Source organism: Anopheles stephensi, chromosome 2, assembly GCF_013141755.1.
Source record: "Anopheles stephensi strain Indian chromosome 2, UCI_ANSTEP_V1.0, whole genome shotgun sequence".
Lineage (NCBI taxonomy): Eukaryota > Metazoa > Arthropoda > Insecta > Diptera > Culicidae > Anopheles > Anopheles stephensi.
In genome coordinates this window covers 63,856,151-63,871,527 of record NC_050202.1, presented here as the reverse complement: position 1 = coordinate 63,871,527, position 15,377 = coordinate 63,856,151, and the positions used below count along the sequence as shown (strand labels likewise).

General features: G+C 46.4%; 1 protein-coding gene across 1 annotated transcript; it reads left to right on the top strand.

Annotated features, from left to right (window-relative positions):
• The first annotated feature begins 1,731 nt into the window (after positions 1-1,731).
• On the top strand, positions 1,732-15,331 carry LOC118506758 (protein peste). Its single transcript, XM_036044352.1, has 7 exons — positions 1,732-3,050; positions 11,251-11,410; positions 11,609-11,914; positions 12,509-12,715; positions 12,780-13,286; positions 13,358-13,431; positions 13,505-15,331. Exons 1-7 carry the CDS (start codon positions 2,944-2,946, stop codon positions 13,971-13,973), a joined length of 1,830 nt encoding a protein of 609 aa, XP_035900245.1. The 5' UTR covers positions 1,732-2,943; the 3' UTR covers positions 13,974-15,331.
• Positions 15,332-15,377: the final 46 nt, after the last annotated feature.

The following is a 15,377-nucleotide window of genomic DNA, read 5'->3' as shown; positions in this document are numbered from 1 at the left end:
CTTGCACAGCTTCCCTACCAGTTCAAACACCCTATCCTGCTTCCCAAGAACCATCTGTTTGCTCGTCTCATCGCATACCACTTTCATGAAAAGCTGATGCATGGCGGGGGAAGACTATTACTTTCCCAGATTCGAGAAGAATATTGGCCGCTCGACGGACGGAGATTAGTGAAAGGAGTAGTCCGTAATTGTTTTCGTTGCATACGACAGGATCCCGCCCTAGTGCAACAACAAACCGGCCAACTTCCGTATCAACGCATCACTCCGAGCCGGCCGTTTTCTGTTACTGGAGTGGATTACGCCGGCCCATTTTGTCTTAAGCCGACGTACAAGAGAGCTGCCGCTGCCAAGTGTTATTTGTTTTTGTTCTTTTGTTTTGCAACCAAGGCGGTTCACCTGGAGCTGGTCAGCGATCTCACCACTGCAGGGTTCTTGGCCGCTTTACACCGCTTCACAGCCCGGCGCGGGCTACCGTCGGATATACACTCCGACAACGTAAACAACTTGAAGGTTCGTCACACGCGCTAAAAGAATTTTTTGAGTTATTTCAGAGTGAGCAACGGCAAAACATCATCGCAACCAACTGCTCTGACATGGGGATTACCTGGCAATTATTCGTGCAACGTTTCTGGAAGCATTGGGCCACTGAGTATCTGCAGGAAATGCAGAAGGACAATAAGGTTGCGGTTCGGTGCGAAATCGTTCCCGGCAGGCTGGTCATCCTTGTGGACGATTCCCTCCCCATCACCCGCTGGCCACTGGCGCGCATCATTGATGTACACCCTGGAGAGGATCAGCTTACTCGTGTAGTGAAGCTGAAAACGGCAAAGGGATTAGTCACGCGTCCTGTTACGAAAATTTGCGTTTTACCTGTTGCGAAACCGTCCTGTTAGTACCGCGTGTTAGTTATTTTGTTATGACATTCTGTCATGGGGGGGAGTATGTTTACGCTTAGATGTTTGTTTACGTTTAGACGTCAAATCTACTTGACGAAAGCTAGTTTCGTCAAGTTTTAATACATGAAATATTTCAAGGATACAGTGAGTAGGAGTGAGTGTCGCTCGCGTGGGGGACACTCATAAGAAAGTTTATAAATAGGGCAGAAAACACAATTATATCTCTCTTCGAATTTGGAATCTGAACACGACGCTTGGTAAATATTGCAACACACCTCGATCCGAAACTCCGCGAATTCTTCAGTGTGTGATTGGGACACTAGGCGTCCGCTTCCTCCCTTCCGCTAGCACAGTGATCAAATTGTGAAGCTTAGAAAGACAATTTATTTATATAATATTAATTTAAAAGCCTTTAAATAAAAAAATAAACCTTTCATAAGTTTACGCAAATTAACGAATAGTACTTGAGATTCCAATTATTCATTTTAAATTCAATAAGAAATTAATATTTTAAAGAAATTGAATTTAATGTTACATACTTAACTGCAGTTGAACCAAATAAAATAGTTTAAATAATATTTATCTCTCCATTTCACTGTGCCATCACCACTGAGTGTCCCCTACCATAGTGAGACCGTCCCGCTCGCTCTCGGCGGTCCCTTATCGGTAGAATCCCCTATTTGCGGATGAGACCAGCGTAGCGTTAGAGCCGCCGCGATTTGACGGACCCAAGGGGCACCAACGGGCACCGCACCACACCCCGCCCAACCCGAACGAACCGATCGCGTTCAGAAGTGTGCGTTTCCGCGCGGACTATTTGATACCGACGCTCGTCGGTGTGTTTCGGTCAATCATTCTACGGACGCCGTCGCGGTAAGGTTCTGCTCTCGTCGGTCTCGCCGGTTACGTACGCTGCCATCCGGGGGCTCGCACTGTTCGCTCGTTTTGGGTGAAGAATTTCGGTTAAGCGAAAGTTTACACGATACGGCAACCGTAGATCTTTGCAGTGCAATTGTGTAAAAAAAAAACGTGCTGCTAACTTAGGGGAGTCTCTCTACCTATGCCAGACAAATCAAAACCAATTAACTGGTGGTGTTTGTTGAATCATAATCGTGCGAGTTTGTGGCTGAGATAAATGAAGCAGTAAAAACAAGCACAGTGAGCAAGCGAGTGTTGGTTGTCGGTCACGGAGCAGCGATCGGGACACCCCAGGCTGGGTTAATCCTCATCATCTTCCTGCTGGCTGCGATGCCTGCTGGCTGCCATATGCAACGTGGTCTCAACGCGTTCGGTGACGTAAAGTTGCGTACTTTCTATTGACAGTTGTTGTTGTGTTTTGTTTTGCAAAGTGCGACAGGAAAAGTAAATTTAGAAGAGCACGTCGTCGGTGTCGGTCGGTGCTAGGCAACGCGTGAACAGTAGTGATCAGTGCTAACCTTGAATGATCCTGGTGCAGCGCGTCATGCGTGCATGTGCATCGTCGTCGCTGAAGTGAAGCTGTGCCTAGGCCAGAAAATTGTCGCCAAGATTATTGTAGGGAACATTACAATTAGAACCAGACACACACACGCACACCGGAAGAACTTATTTATCTAAAGAAATCCTTCCACGTCTTTGTGCAGACAAAGAATCATCATCAGCATTACTACTGCGTGTGACGAGAGAAGAAACCGAACCCATACTGTGGTGAAAGAAAAGACGAAATTCATCCCCTTTTTTCGTGTCTACAATTCCTACTGCGTGTGGTGTCGCTGCGCAAAATCTGATGCAAACCCTCGGCTAAAACACTTTGCGAAATCAAACCCCACGTTGTCGGTCGTGTGTGTATTTGTGTTCGCGGTGGATAAAATATTCGTTTCAATCGTACCCGGCGTTGCCAAGGATACCGCGAAGGACAAAGGTTTGACAGGCCGACCGGTTGCATGTTGCGTGCTTTGCGAAGGAAACGGTGAAGAGTTGATGTTTGGACGAGATTTGTCGCTTTGAAGTAGTATTGTTGTGCTAGTGGCACGGATTAGTATACGCGAAGGAACGTAGGTGCCTTTTTATGTTACAATCCACGCAACATTCGGCCGCTGACACGGAGAAAGCCACCGTCTATCAGCTGGCCAACGGTCATCACACCAACAACAACGGCGACTGCGGCAAAGTGAGGTGAGTAGGTGGGTGGTGCGGCATTAGCGGTCAACTCAACTCGGTCGAAAACACTTCAGCAGGCTCTAATTTGCACCCGTGTTAAGAGGTTTAAAACAGGCCGAGTTCTTAAAGCCTCTTTTTCCCCTTGCTAAGGTAGCGTTTAATAGCTCTCACGAAGCTGTTACCCGCAAAGGTCGATGTCTTCTGTGTCGGTAACGAGTCAGATTAGTCGTGCTATCTGTGAGTTCTCGCGATAAAGTTGTCACTTGGCAGCTGGTACGTATCAAAACGTTCGAACGATTAGTAACATTACAGCACGGACAGATAAGCCGACTGTTTTGTTTTGCTTGTTTCGCTTCTGGAGCAAGCCTGGGCCGTGTCATCCAGCGCTGTGACCGGCTGATTGTGTTGGATTGGATTTTTATGAAGATGAACATATAGCACGCATGCGGAACGCGAACATTTGGTCCGCTTTGCATGCCACCCTATCGCGTCCGATCTCGGTGGCCTTCGCCTTCGTAGACTCAATTAGTGGTGTGTACAGTGTTGTGTGGGGTGCTGCATCAGTGCTGCATTTGTTGCAACCGACCCTCGGGGGGCTTTCTTGGGAGAGCGTTGGACTGCCATCTATCCCAGGAATCTTATCGATGCGAGCTTATCCGGTTCAAATACACCCTTGGAAATGTAATCTCTACTTACCAAAACTATCACCCATTTTACGATAGCAGCTAACGATCATTCCGTTCCAGAGCAGTCAAAAAGCAGGAACCAAAACTTTACGATCATCTTCGGTGGGCATAAAAGGAACATAAACCAAACGGATGTGACTTGGAACTTCTAAGCACAAAAAAAAACGGGCCTAAGCCAGCGAGAGATTAGAATCCGGGATGTAGAGACACTCGTCAAACATAGAAAGATTGCCGGCATACGCCGTTACCACATGTCCAAATGTGTCACCGTTCGCTGTCAAACGGGCGAGCGGCCGACACGGAAACTATTGGCCTGTTGCTGCTGATAATGCATTGCCTCGATAGATAATAACCACTTCGGGAAGCAATCGGTTTCCTCTTTTTTTCGTGCTGAACTTCCAAATGAAGGAAGAAGCGGACGAGCGGACTGTACCGGGCCGTTCGGTTTGACATGACACTATCGTAAACGAATCCTTCTAATCATGAATCTCTCTTCCAAGGGAGAAAAGCGGCATAAGATGCACAGGGCAAACGGGCCGCAATCGATTGTATAATACACGTGAAACTATTGATATGCCACCAACCGCAAGAGAATCCGCTTGAGATGACCGAAGGCATAAGACACAATTAACGAGTGAAATTGATAGCAAATGCACGGTATGACATGCTTTTTGCATGACCTCTGACATCTGGTCCACAACCTTGAAAATTGTGCAGGGTGTATTTGCGTTTACTACACTAACGCGCAAAAACAGAACTGCGAATTGATTTTTTTTTGCAACCCAGAATCTTTTTGACAAAACATCGTGAATGGAGTTTATATTTTTGGTGAGGTTTGAAGTAACAAAAAAAAAAACCCTCTGAAGGTTGATTGTAACTGAAAAAAACCCTCAATCGGTTCGGTGGACGGCTTTGTTGATTATTCTTTCCGTTCTACTTTTGGCGCGAAAACATTCGAAAGTCAGAATTGGTTGGAGCTGCACGACAGGATTGGTTTGGGTTCATATTTTATTAATATCATGCTTGCATACTTAGGTAGCAATGGTGCGAGCTCTAACAAACCTTTGAGTGTCAAAACGATCGTGCCCTCATAATCATGCCGAAAGGTAGATTTTTAAAAGGCATCGGTGATTGATGCACATTCATTAAGCTTGTCCAAATGCCTTGACACATATTTCTTAAGAATTGTGCAGTTAGATAAGAAGGGGAATTATTGCAACAAGTGATCTTGAAGTCCAAAAGGCGCCTCCAGGAATGACTCACACAAACTTTGCCACAGTAAATTCGTGTTCTCGTCTGTGCGTTCTCTTTGCGCACCGCAAACACCCTAACTAACCACCGCAAGACTGGAACTAGGGGAGAGAATCGCAAAGTTTACTTTAAGCTTATCAGTTGGTGTCGTAAGCAACTGCAAGACGCATTCGGTGTTCGGGTTCGCGTAGGAAGCCAATATAAAACATCCTCATCATCATCATCATATACACAGTCGAGTGATGTCGAGTGAACCTCAGACAATCTGCCGCAATCCTTCAACGACAAGAATCCGTTGCGCTACTGGTGATCGTACAATCGATCTGCTACGATGATCGCGACGGGCACATAGGTCCCAACGGTGGCCTCGTCCTCGTGACTTCATTCACGGACGGTGTGTTGCGACACATTCATCAAAGGGTCTGCGATTGATAGAGAGAAAGAGTACAAAAGGAAATAAGGAACTCAACAGGCGCTCCTTGTGAGTGAGAGGGTAACTAGCTCGGTTCCACAATTGTTGCACTTCCTGTGGCTCGCACAGTTTGAACAGGTGTTCCCAGATTGCAACCGCTTTAGTCATCCAAACTCACACACCGTTTCTAGTGGCATGATGCTGATAAATGGCTAATAATAAAGGTGCGAAACAGCATTCCCGCCCACCGGTACCGTGTTTTGCAACACCTGTGCGATATTGGGGTGGACCGTTTTTGGGGGGGGTCTGACTTTTTAGGGTGGGGGCCCGATAAGACAGAATGGCTTGGTGGGTGATGGTGGTCGCAGTGTTTTGGTTTGGTGCTATAATTTCGCCACACCGTTGAGTTTGTGCACGAGAGGAAACGGCTAATTTCGAGAAGGGTCGGCTATCTAATCGCGACGCGTTCATAGCTCGTGTCAAAGATCTGGTAGATATTCGTGTGCGTGGAGCTGGCATGAAACACCTGTGACTCTGTATCGGATCCGATTTTGATAGCTTTGGGAAAGCAGGGAAGGGAATAGATTTGCTGATTTGAGAGAGATTTGAGGGGTAAAAATTTAAGTCCCAACAGAATATAGAGTTGTTTACAGGAACGTTTATCCACTATACTGGTTAGAGGAATTTTTCTGCTTCCGTGTGTTTGCTCTTTTCGTGATCTCACACGGAACTGAATTTTACGTGCATCGTGCTGGAGATCATAATTCGGGAAACTCCCTCGTGCTGAGCTTTTAACCAAATATCAGAAAGTAACACCAAACAAATGTGACTAAGCCATCCGAGCTTGTTTGCCCACTATCCGTCAACCGTCTTTCCAGAATGTCGCTGATGCACTACACGCATGAGAGCGAACAAAAATAAAAAACCAGAAGCGAAATAAACAATTAACACCACTCGTCTTGTAGAATTAGTAGCTGTCGGGCGGGGAAACAATACTCTTTCACCCTTGTATAGCTTTTATCAATTACACCATCACTGTTCGACGGGCAGCAGCAGCAGCAGCAGCAGTGATCGAGAGACACGAGAACCGTCCAGACGCACGCATGACAAGGTGCGAACGGGGCGAACGGAATGAAGAATGAAGTCACACTTGTTGATGAGAAGGCAGTTTTTAGACGTTGCTTTGGCCTAGCCAAATTGTCGAATCATCCCTTGCTTCTTCCTCCCTTTGGGGTGAGCTTCCAGTGGGAGGCTACGTTGGTGTGACTAACTAAATACATTTTAAAAAAAGATGCGCGATTGGCAACCCTTAGCGATCGCTTAACTACCCGCTACTATTTAGATAAAATGTTGACCACAGTATCTAGTTTGCTATAAAACTGTTTGGCAGAGGGTAAAAACTAACAGCCGGTTTAAATCTTTCGTCACCGGTTTTTCAGGAGGTCGTGGAGCATTTCCTTCTGCGTAAAATTTTGCGTACAGCAGCAAAAACGGGTTCCCCCTAATCGTGCTTGCTATAAATCTACCACCGGCAGTGCTAACTAAATGCAGTTTTGTCAAGGACACCCCCAAACGCTTTGCATAAATAACCTTTCGAATGATAGAGCGCCTGCTATCAGCAGAGCAGTGTGACGCGTGTGACGTGACGTGAAACTGAACAACTTCTCGAACTATCGGGAAGATCTATGTCATTGACCCCATTCATTCAGTTTCAGTATACGGTAGCTTCCAATATCAACCTAAGGAGTATCCTTGGGATGCCTTCGTTACCTGCTCACAGCATCTGTCGGAAAGGCTTTCGCACCACCACGTACCATTCATCACCTCGGCCGAACAATTGGTCAATTAAAGCGCACACAATTGATCTAATTCGTCGTAACTCAATTTCTCGAGACACACCCTGACCGCCCGTCGGTGACGCCGTCTTGCATGGCCGGCATGTGCATTCACCGTCCAGACCGTATCTACCAATCGTATCAGCCTGCGAGCTAGTGGTACGCGAAACAGGAACTGGGGGTAGTTAATGCAATGGTTTCCCACACTGGATGGGACAAAAGGCAAGTGTTCGGCAAATTGTTATCAAAAAGGCTTCAAAGGAAGGTTGGCTCATCGTACGATGACGGCGTCACCGTAAAGAAACCGTCAAATGGCACGCACATCAAAGGAATGATGCGTATGCACCAGAAAGAAGGGGTAAAGTGTTTAAGGGGCACTTGTAACTGTCATGTGAGAATGGGTTCTGATTTGCTTCAGCTCTCGTTTCGTCATTTTGGATGCTGATTTCTTTTTTTGTGTGTGTGCGGTAATGCGAATGTTGGAATGTACCAAAGCGCTGCAGATCGTTTGAAGGTGAACCACTATCAGATGTAGTAACGAAATATGTGACTGCCAAACTAGTTTCTCTGTTTGATAAAAATAAATCAGCCTAACAATATTTGAGTCCAACCGCTTCTTGGCGACGTTTTACGGTGGAGTACTAACTAGTGCAAAATCTGCCATAAACAGCATAGTCAGTTGCTATAATTTTGTAACGACATCTCGAGGGCAATGCACCTCAACTGTGCAGTAATCCTAACCTTACAATGTATCAATGTTTTCCTGGAGCACAAACTTTCGTGACACCGGGGGCCACATGCGTGATGATATGCCTCTTAACATTCGGGTCTTGCCCTTCAACACCATACCGATCATCGGGGCTCAAATCACACATCCAAAGGTCGTTCCGGTTGCACTGTTCCCACTGTGTGTGTGTGTCTGCAGAACGGGAGGTGTTATGTTATGATTTCGGCCACTTTTCCAGCGGCAGCGCGTGGCCCTCAAACCTGACATGTGTTTGTTTCAATTAACGCGCAAATTTCGGTAGCACTCGTGCATTACGTTTGGCCATTTAATCTATTAAAATTTTGGGCAGGTCACAACCCTTCGGTTTTGCTCGCTTTTTTTACGCTCGCGAGATGCATTTATTTACTCTCGCGATAGTAGACCGCTGGCTGGGTTGAGTGGGGTGCGTGACGAGGCTCGTTTTTTTTTTTGGATTTTTTGTCCACGGCTGCATCTGTTTGCAGGAACACCAGTAAGGTTAAAAGTGGTGGTTGAAATGAAATGTTTACCAACACCCTCGTGCCATCCGGTTCACCAGATAAGCCCCAGATAATCGTCTGGCGGTACATATTTTCCACCGATCGGCTGTGACGTTGTGGTGGTTTGGTGGTGGTGTAAGGGTTTTTTTTTGCGTGGAAGCGCGACAGTGCTTACAGTCGTACCGGGGCACTTTGCGTTGACTCAACAACTGACAGACGAATGATTGCAGGAGCGTACCAGGGCCGAGCTGATTCCTTCGCGGATTGGCGGAACTTCGACTTATTAGTAGTGCGATACGATAAATTCAATCCAATTCAGCACGATAAATTCACCATCATTTCCACCTTTTAGTAGTACTCTCATACTGTTTACTAAAAGCGCCCCTCTTATCGTGCCACAAAATTCGGGCACCCGTCTTTCGACACTTATCGTTAGTGGAGCCAACCGATAAGATAATACCAATAGCGGCGGTGTATCATTGACCAGCCTGATAGATGGATGAAATTTGACGTACACTACACGTATTCCCGCATGTGGTGTGATACTGCGGCCCGGCATTATCTTACCCTTCGTAGGCTCCAAGCGTTATGTGAACATCGCGGTTTAGGATATATCAAATCCCGCCCGAACACCTGTGGACGGCTGACCTTGACTATAGCGAGGGTTGCCATAAATAGGAGGCAGCGAGTTGTAGTTCTTAGTTTTTCGGGTTTGATTTAAGCCTCGAACTTTTCGGATTGTGAAATCGGATTGGGAAACGAGTTCTGCAGAACAGATAAGGATATTTTATTATGGCACAATTAGAAGCATCTGCTAACCACTACTAGCCAACGTTAGTGTCACTGTCATTTGTAGTCGTTTGGAAATGGATTTTAGTAGCGCATAGTATTTTGTAAGCTGCTTTTAAATAAACGAAGAGCCATTTCAGCAATTCTGGCTCCCCTTATCAAGCTCGCCGAATGCTTCGTTATGAGCAATATACCCGCATGTTAAACAGGTTCTCCGGCGAAGGAATGTTTTAAATTTGCTAATGATTGTTTACCAATGTCTCTCTGTGTGTGTGAGCGAGATGAGCCGACCGTAGGTAGTTTGCGCTGATGTAGTACAGCTTCCAACTCCCATCCGGCTACCGATATTGACCGTTCGGTTCGGCGAAAGGATCACGAAAGGTTAACGCAAACATAAGCAAGGAAACGGAAAAAATTAATCCGCCATTCTTAATTGCTAAAACTCACCGTACCGAGCACTGTACAGGCGAAGACAGTGCAGTGTAGAACATTGACGGTTAATGGTTAACAAAAATAAAAGGTTAAAGCTCAAACGATTTCTAATTTTCCTAGAACTTGTTCGGTGGACGCCCCATGTTGCTGAGTACCACACGATACACGCTGCGTATAAAAGCACAACATGATTTAACAGAAACCAAGCGGTGACGCTGCAGCACGGTTCTTGAACATTCTAAAAGTCAATTAATACACTGCATCATTTCCTGATCGTGCCATCGTGAAGGGTTTTCCCGACATCCCCGACGGTTGGCCTTTTGGGGCCACGAAGCCTTTTGCCCGGTTTAGTTTCTCATCAAGATTGATTAGTCGCACCAGCCTCTCCAGCCCAAAATCCAAGCGCGGTGGGTAAGTTCGACCTTGCCGTCATACCAATGTCAAACTTGTTTGCGAATGGGAGAGAGAACCAGTGTTTAGTGAGAAAAAAAAACAGCCGTATTTAAAGTCTTGGTTGTGAAATCCAGCCCACAGTTTTGCAAATGAAGTACCACGTACCACCGAAGGAACGGAGTTCGTGCGTTGCGCTGCCCTACCATCGCTAGTTAGTGGAGCTGCGAATGTAATTGGGCATGCTCGAAAGAGGGAATAAACATTGTGCGTACTTTTTTTGGGTGTTTGGTCCAAACGATCATCAGTCGACGAACCATGCAACAACGTCACGCAAAGCGTCGATCGTTCCTCGACGCCACGCTATGATGCCTGGGTGTTGGTGTGTTATTTTGGTGCTGGAATTCTATTGTAAGGCAACCGGATGCTAAATATGATCTCAAACCTCAGCATCAGTTCCGAGGAAGGCTACGAAAAGGGCTAAGTTTGTTGACATTGCCCATCGTTGGCTCAAAGTCAATAGCTGTGTCTGTCTGTTTTTAAAAGCAAATTAAGATCTAAGCTCATAAAGTAAATCTTTAGCTCAACCGGTTCTTGCTGCTGGTAGGGGGAAGGGCGATTAAAACTCTGCTTACAAAACATTTTGCGATGAGATCTCATCTGCAAACGAGCTTGTTACTTCTACCTAACTGCAGTGTAATGAGCTAGAACGATTTCAGAACTAATAAAGACACTTTGTCAGACCATAATCGATGTCTCGTGAGGCGGTGTGCATAAACGGTGCATGTACACAGGGGCATCTCTCTGGTGTCTGGTTCAAGGTTTCTTCAACGGTTCTACGCTAACAGGCAAGGCAAGCGGTACACCGGAACGATGGGAAGGTGCCACACGGCTAATGGTCGATGAAATTGAATTTTGATTGATGTTAATTCATAATGTCACTCGCCCTGTAGTCATCGTTCGGAGTTGCCTGTGATGTGCTGAGAACCGGCGTGCTCTAGATCGAGCCAAGCAACATTGCAACACAAAGAACAGCTCTTCTCTTTGTCACGAAACTATGTCAATCGATCGTATCACACCCAGCGAGTCGGATGCACATTGTCAATTTAATTAACCACCGATAAAATCCGACGATCCGATTGTAATTGTTTTAACTTCATTTGCCCATTTGGCAGATCACAGACGAAGGTCCCGGAACGAAGACGCACCAACATGCTGGTGAAGGAGTTCTGTAACCGGCGGTGCATCCTGACATCGTCCGGTTTGCTTCTGGTCGCCAGCGGTACCTTCTTCATCCTGTTCTTCCCGATCATATTCCAGGACATACTGCAAGAGGTAAGCATCAATGGGGACGACGATCAGAGCAGTTGTTGGCTGGGAAACAATCGGCATCAAACTCGATTGACAGCCAATTAACCCTTGTTGATCGTGGATGACTTCCCGCACACCACACATAGTATATCTAATCGATAAAGTCAATTGAGCATCCCGTAACTAATTTCCTTTTCTTCATATGCAAAAAACGAACACCAGGAGCTTAAACTTCGACCCGGTTCGCGGAGCTATGATTCCTGGGTAACGCCACCGTTCCCACTCGCGATGGATGTGTACTTCTTCAACTGGACCAATCCGGAAGACATTACGAATCACTCGACGAAACCGATCCTGGAAGAGTTGGGACCGTATCGGTTTATCGAGCATCCAACCAAGGTGGACATCGAATGGCACGATGAGAATGCGACCGTAAGCTATCGGAAGAAGAGCATCTACTACTTCGACGAGGAGGGCAGCAATGGCAGCCTGGATGATGTGATTAGCAGCATTAACATTGTGGCTGTGGTAAGTGGATTGTGTTGGTGGGGAGGATCTCGCAGTTTCGAAAACTGTGTGATCAATGGGAAGTGATGCATTGGTTGGCCAGGGATTGGGTTGGAATTCTTGACAGCACAAAGTCCCATAACTCATAGCAGCAGATCGTGTGGTGTGCGCGTGACAATTCTTCTTCTTCTTCTTCATTGGCACTACAACCTCGAGTGGTCTCGGCCTGCCATTTCTGGCTTTCTGTGACTTGATTTTACCCGTAGCAAAGTAGTCAGCCCTGCGTACGGGGAGGCGGGTCTGGATGGGATTTGAACCCCGGTCCTGCCGTGTGACAATTACATTACCGATAATGTGTTACCGGGCTAGCTAAAGTAGCTTGGAATCGACCGGTTATTGAAGCTACTTAATAAATGCTTCTGATTAACGATGTTCGGTGAAGTCCCGACGGAGCTACTGGTCACTGTCGTAACTGTGATAATTTCTGCTGTGATTTAACCGAGGTTTCTTATTGTGTATTGAATGATCGGTCGAGAATTCCAAATCCGAGAACCTGATTAGATTATTGAGCTTGAAGTTATGTCAATGCAATAATTTTATTCTCTTCCCTTGCAGTCTGCCGCAAAACGATCCAAGTACTGGGGATATCTCAAGCAGAAGGGTGTCTCGCTGGGACTCAATGTGTACGAGCAGAAGATAAACGTGGTCAAAACGGCGGGCGAGTTGCTGTTCGATGGGTACGAGGATAATATGGTGCTGATGGGCAAACACATGTTCGACGCGGATGAAGTACCGTTCGATCGTGTCGGATGGTTCTATACGGTAATTAGCAACATCCATCGTTTAGTAACACTTTAGTCTAATAATTTGCCTCTTCACTTCCCAGCGTAACAACTCTGCCGATCTGATCGGTCACTATAACATCCACACCGGTGTGGAGGACATCGCGATGCTTGGGAAAATGGGCGAATGGAACTACAAACCACGGACGAACTTTTTCGAAGGGACCTGTGGTATGCTGAACGGATCGGCTGGAGAATTTTTCCCACCAGGATTGTCCAAAGAGCATCCGATTGAGCTGTTCACGCCCGACATGTGCCGTAGTTTGCCGCTTGACTTTGAGGAAGAGGTTACAATCCATGGACAGAAGGCGTACAAGTATTCCGGTGATCGTAGGGCGATCGATAATGGAACGCTGTACCCCGAGACGGCTTGCTTCAGTGCGGGTGAGATCGTACCGTCGGGAGTGCTAAACATTTCGTCCTGTCGGTTCGGGACGCCCGTGTTCGTGTCGTTCCCGCATTATTACGCAGCTGATCCGTTCTATCTAGATCAGGTCGAGGGGCTGAGTCCTTCGAAGGAGAAGCATCAGTTCTACATGTCGATGGAACCGGTGAGTTTGGTTGTGGTTTTGCGAATAATTTTGTTCCTGACACTAACTGTCTGATTATCTGGCATTTATAGACCACCTCCGTTCCGTTGGACGTTGCCGCTCGCTTGCAGCTAAACATCATGATCGAACCGTACGAGAATATCAAGTGAGTTAACGAGCTATTCTTACAAACTCTTATCAGGATCTGTACAAACTGCTTCCTTACTCTTTTCCCGTAGCCTCTTCTCTGACGTTAAACGAGTCTTCCTGCCCGTCCTATGGTTCGAGCAGCACGTCATTATGCCACCCGAGCTTGCCGGGGAAATCGGTCAGGCACTCACCATTCCCTCGATCGTACGGCTCTGTGGCATCGTGATGGTTGTGTTTGGCGTAGTGCTCCTTCTCTGGACGCCACTAGAGCGTATGTTCTTCCGTCGGCGGCGTGTTGCCGGAACGTGCGGCAACAAAGACAGCGCTGCATTCAACAGTGTCCGTTCGTTCAATCTTACGACCGAAAAGGGCTTGCTTTCTGCGGCGGAGAAGAAAAATGGTATACCGACAACAGCCACCGCCATTGTGCTGGTGGACAAACTGCTCGAAAAACCCGAAAAGCTTGCGCTAACCGATAGCAGCCCGCAGATGTCTTCGCCCGAGCCGGAAAGTGCTCCACTGATCGAGGGTAGAAATGCGACCATTGTGAAATCTTGAAAACAACCACAGACAGCCGGATACCGTCAGCCAGTTACCCTGTCCGAAGCGGATCACTGATACTGAGTGATCCATGTATCTTGTCAGGGGAGCATTTATTCAACGAGACAGCCAGCCGTGCTCTGCTGCTTCTCGCACTGTGAGATTCCTAGCGTGTAGTGGTGCTGCATCGCATCCAAGACGATGCGTGTTCAAAAGTGACTGAACGATCGGTGGTTTTAGAGTTAAGTGACGCAACCCCACGCCCAACTGAAAGCAATTCCCCAAAGTGATAGAGTACACACGAAAGCACGCGACAGGTGCGCGAGGACCAGAATTAGAATCGGTAAGCTACAAACTATCTCCTCCCACGGTGACGTTCCGGGCCGGGCAAGGACGTACACGAGTGCCTCCAGAGCTACTCACGCTACCGAAAAGAACCACCTGCTTGTATACATGTTAGGACCAGGACAACCAGAAAACGTCGGCTTTTAATGACGTAAGGATCTATTTACAGGGTTTCACATTACATAGAAATCGTTCTAAAAATTGCTTGCCGATTGATTGTAAACGTTTAAGATTAAGCGCCTTTTTGCGTTTGGCAGTGCATGTTTCGTTCGTATGTCGCACGTTAGTTTACGCTTTTCGTAATTGCACATCTCTGATGGAGATAGTACGCGCGCCTGTGTGTCTGTGTAGCCCGGTGTACGTTATATAGCACTTTAATGAAACAAATCTCGTCCCTTAATATTAGTTCGTTAGCAACGGTTCAGTTTATTTCCGAGCTTACGAATGCTATTTTTCTATTGAAAATAGCTTCCACTCGCGTGTTTCCCACTTATTTGCATGCAGAAAACAAAGAAACAAGAGAACAACCAAAAAGGTGTTTTGGTTGCGTATCGGCAAAAATGTTTTCCAAATTTATCAACTTTGAGCGCTAGGAGATAATGTGACAAATGTATCGTTTATAGTGTTAAGAAGCATTCAATCATTTACATCCGTTCCTATCCGATGAGGAAAAGCATTAGGCTAAGAAGCAGACCAGTTAAGGTGGTCGTGTTTGTTGAAAAAAACGAAACGAAAAATAGCATTCCCTCGTGGGTTTCTTATTCTGCGTTTTTAATGACTGTGCAATGCTCGTTACAATCAAGTTGCTAACCGCGAGTGATAGTTGTTACGCGGTAAAGTGAGCGAACTTTGACCAAGTTTAGGCAACGGAGAGACAAATTGACCAAAAGACAGCATGCTTCCGGCATTGCGTGAGCGTGTCGTGAGCTGTACGAAATGATTTCTAGCCAAGTTACGACAAAAAAGCATAATGTGAATGGACAGGAAATTGATGCAAAAAAGACGATAATATAGTATGATAAATATAGTAATGTTTTTGGGAGGAGTTCATTCACGTGAAAATATCACCATATGTTA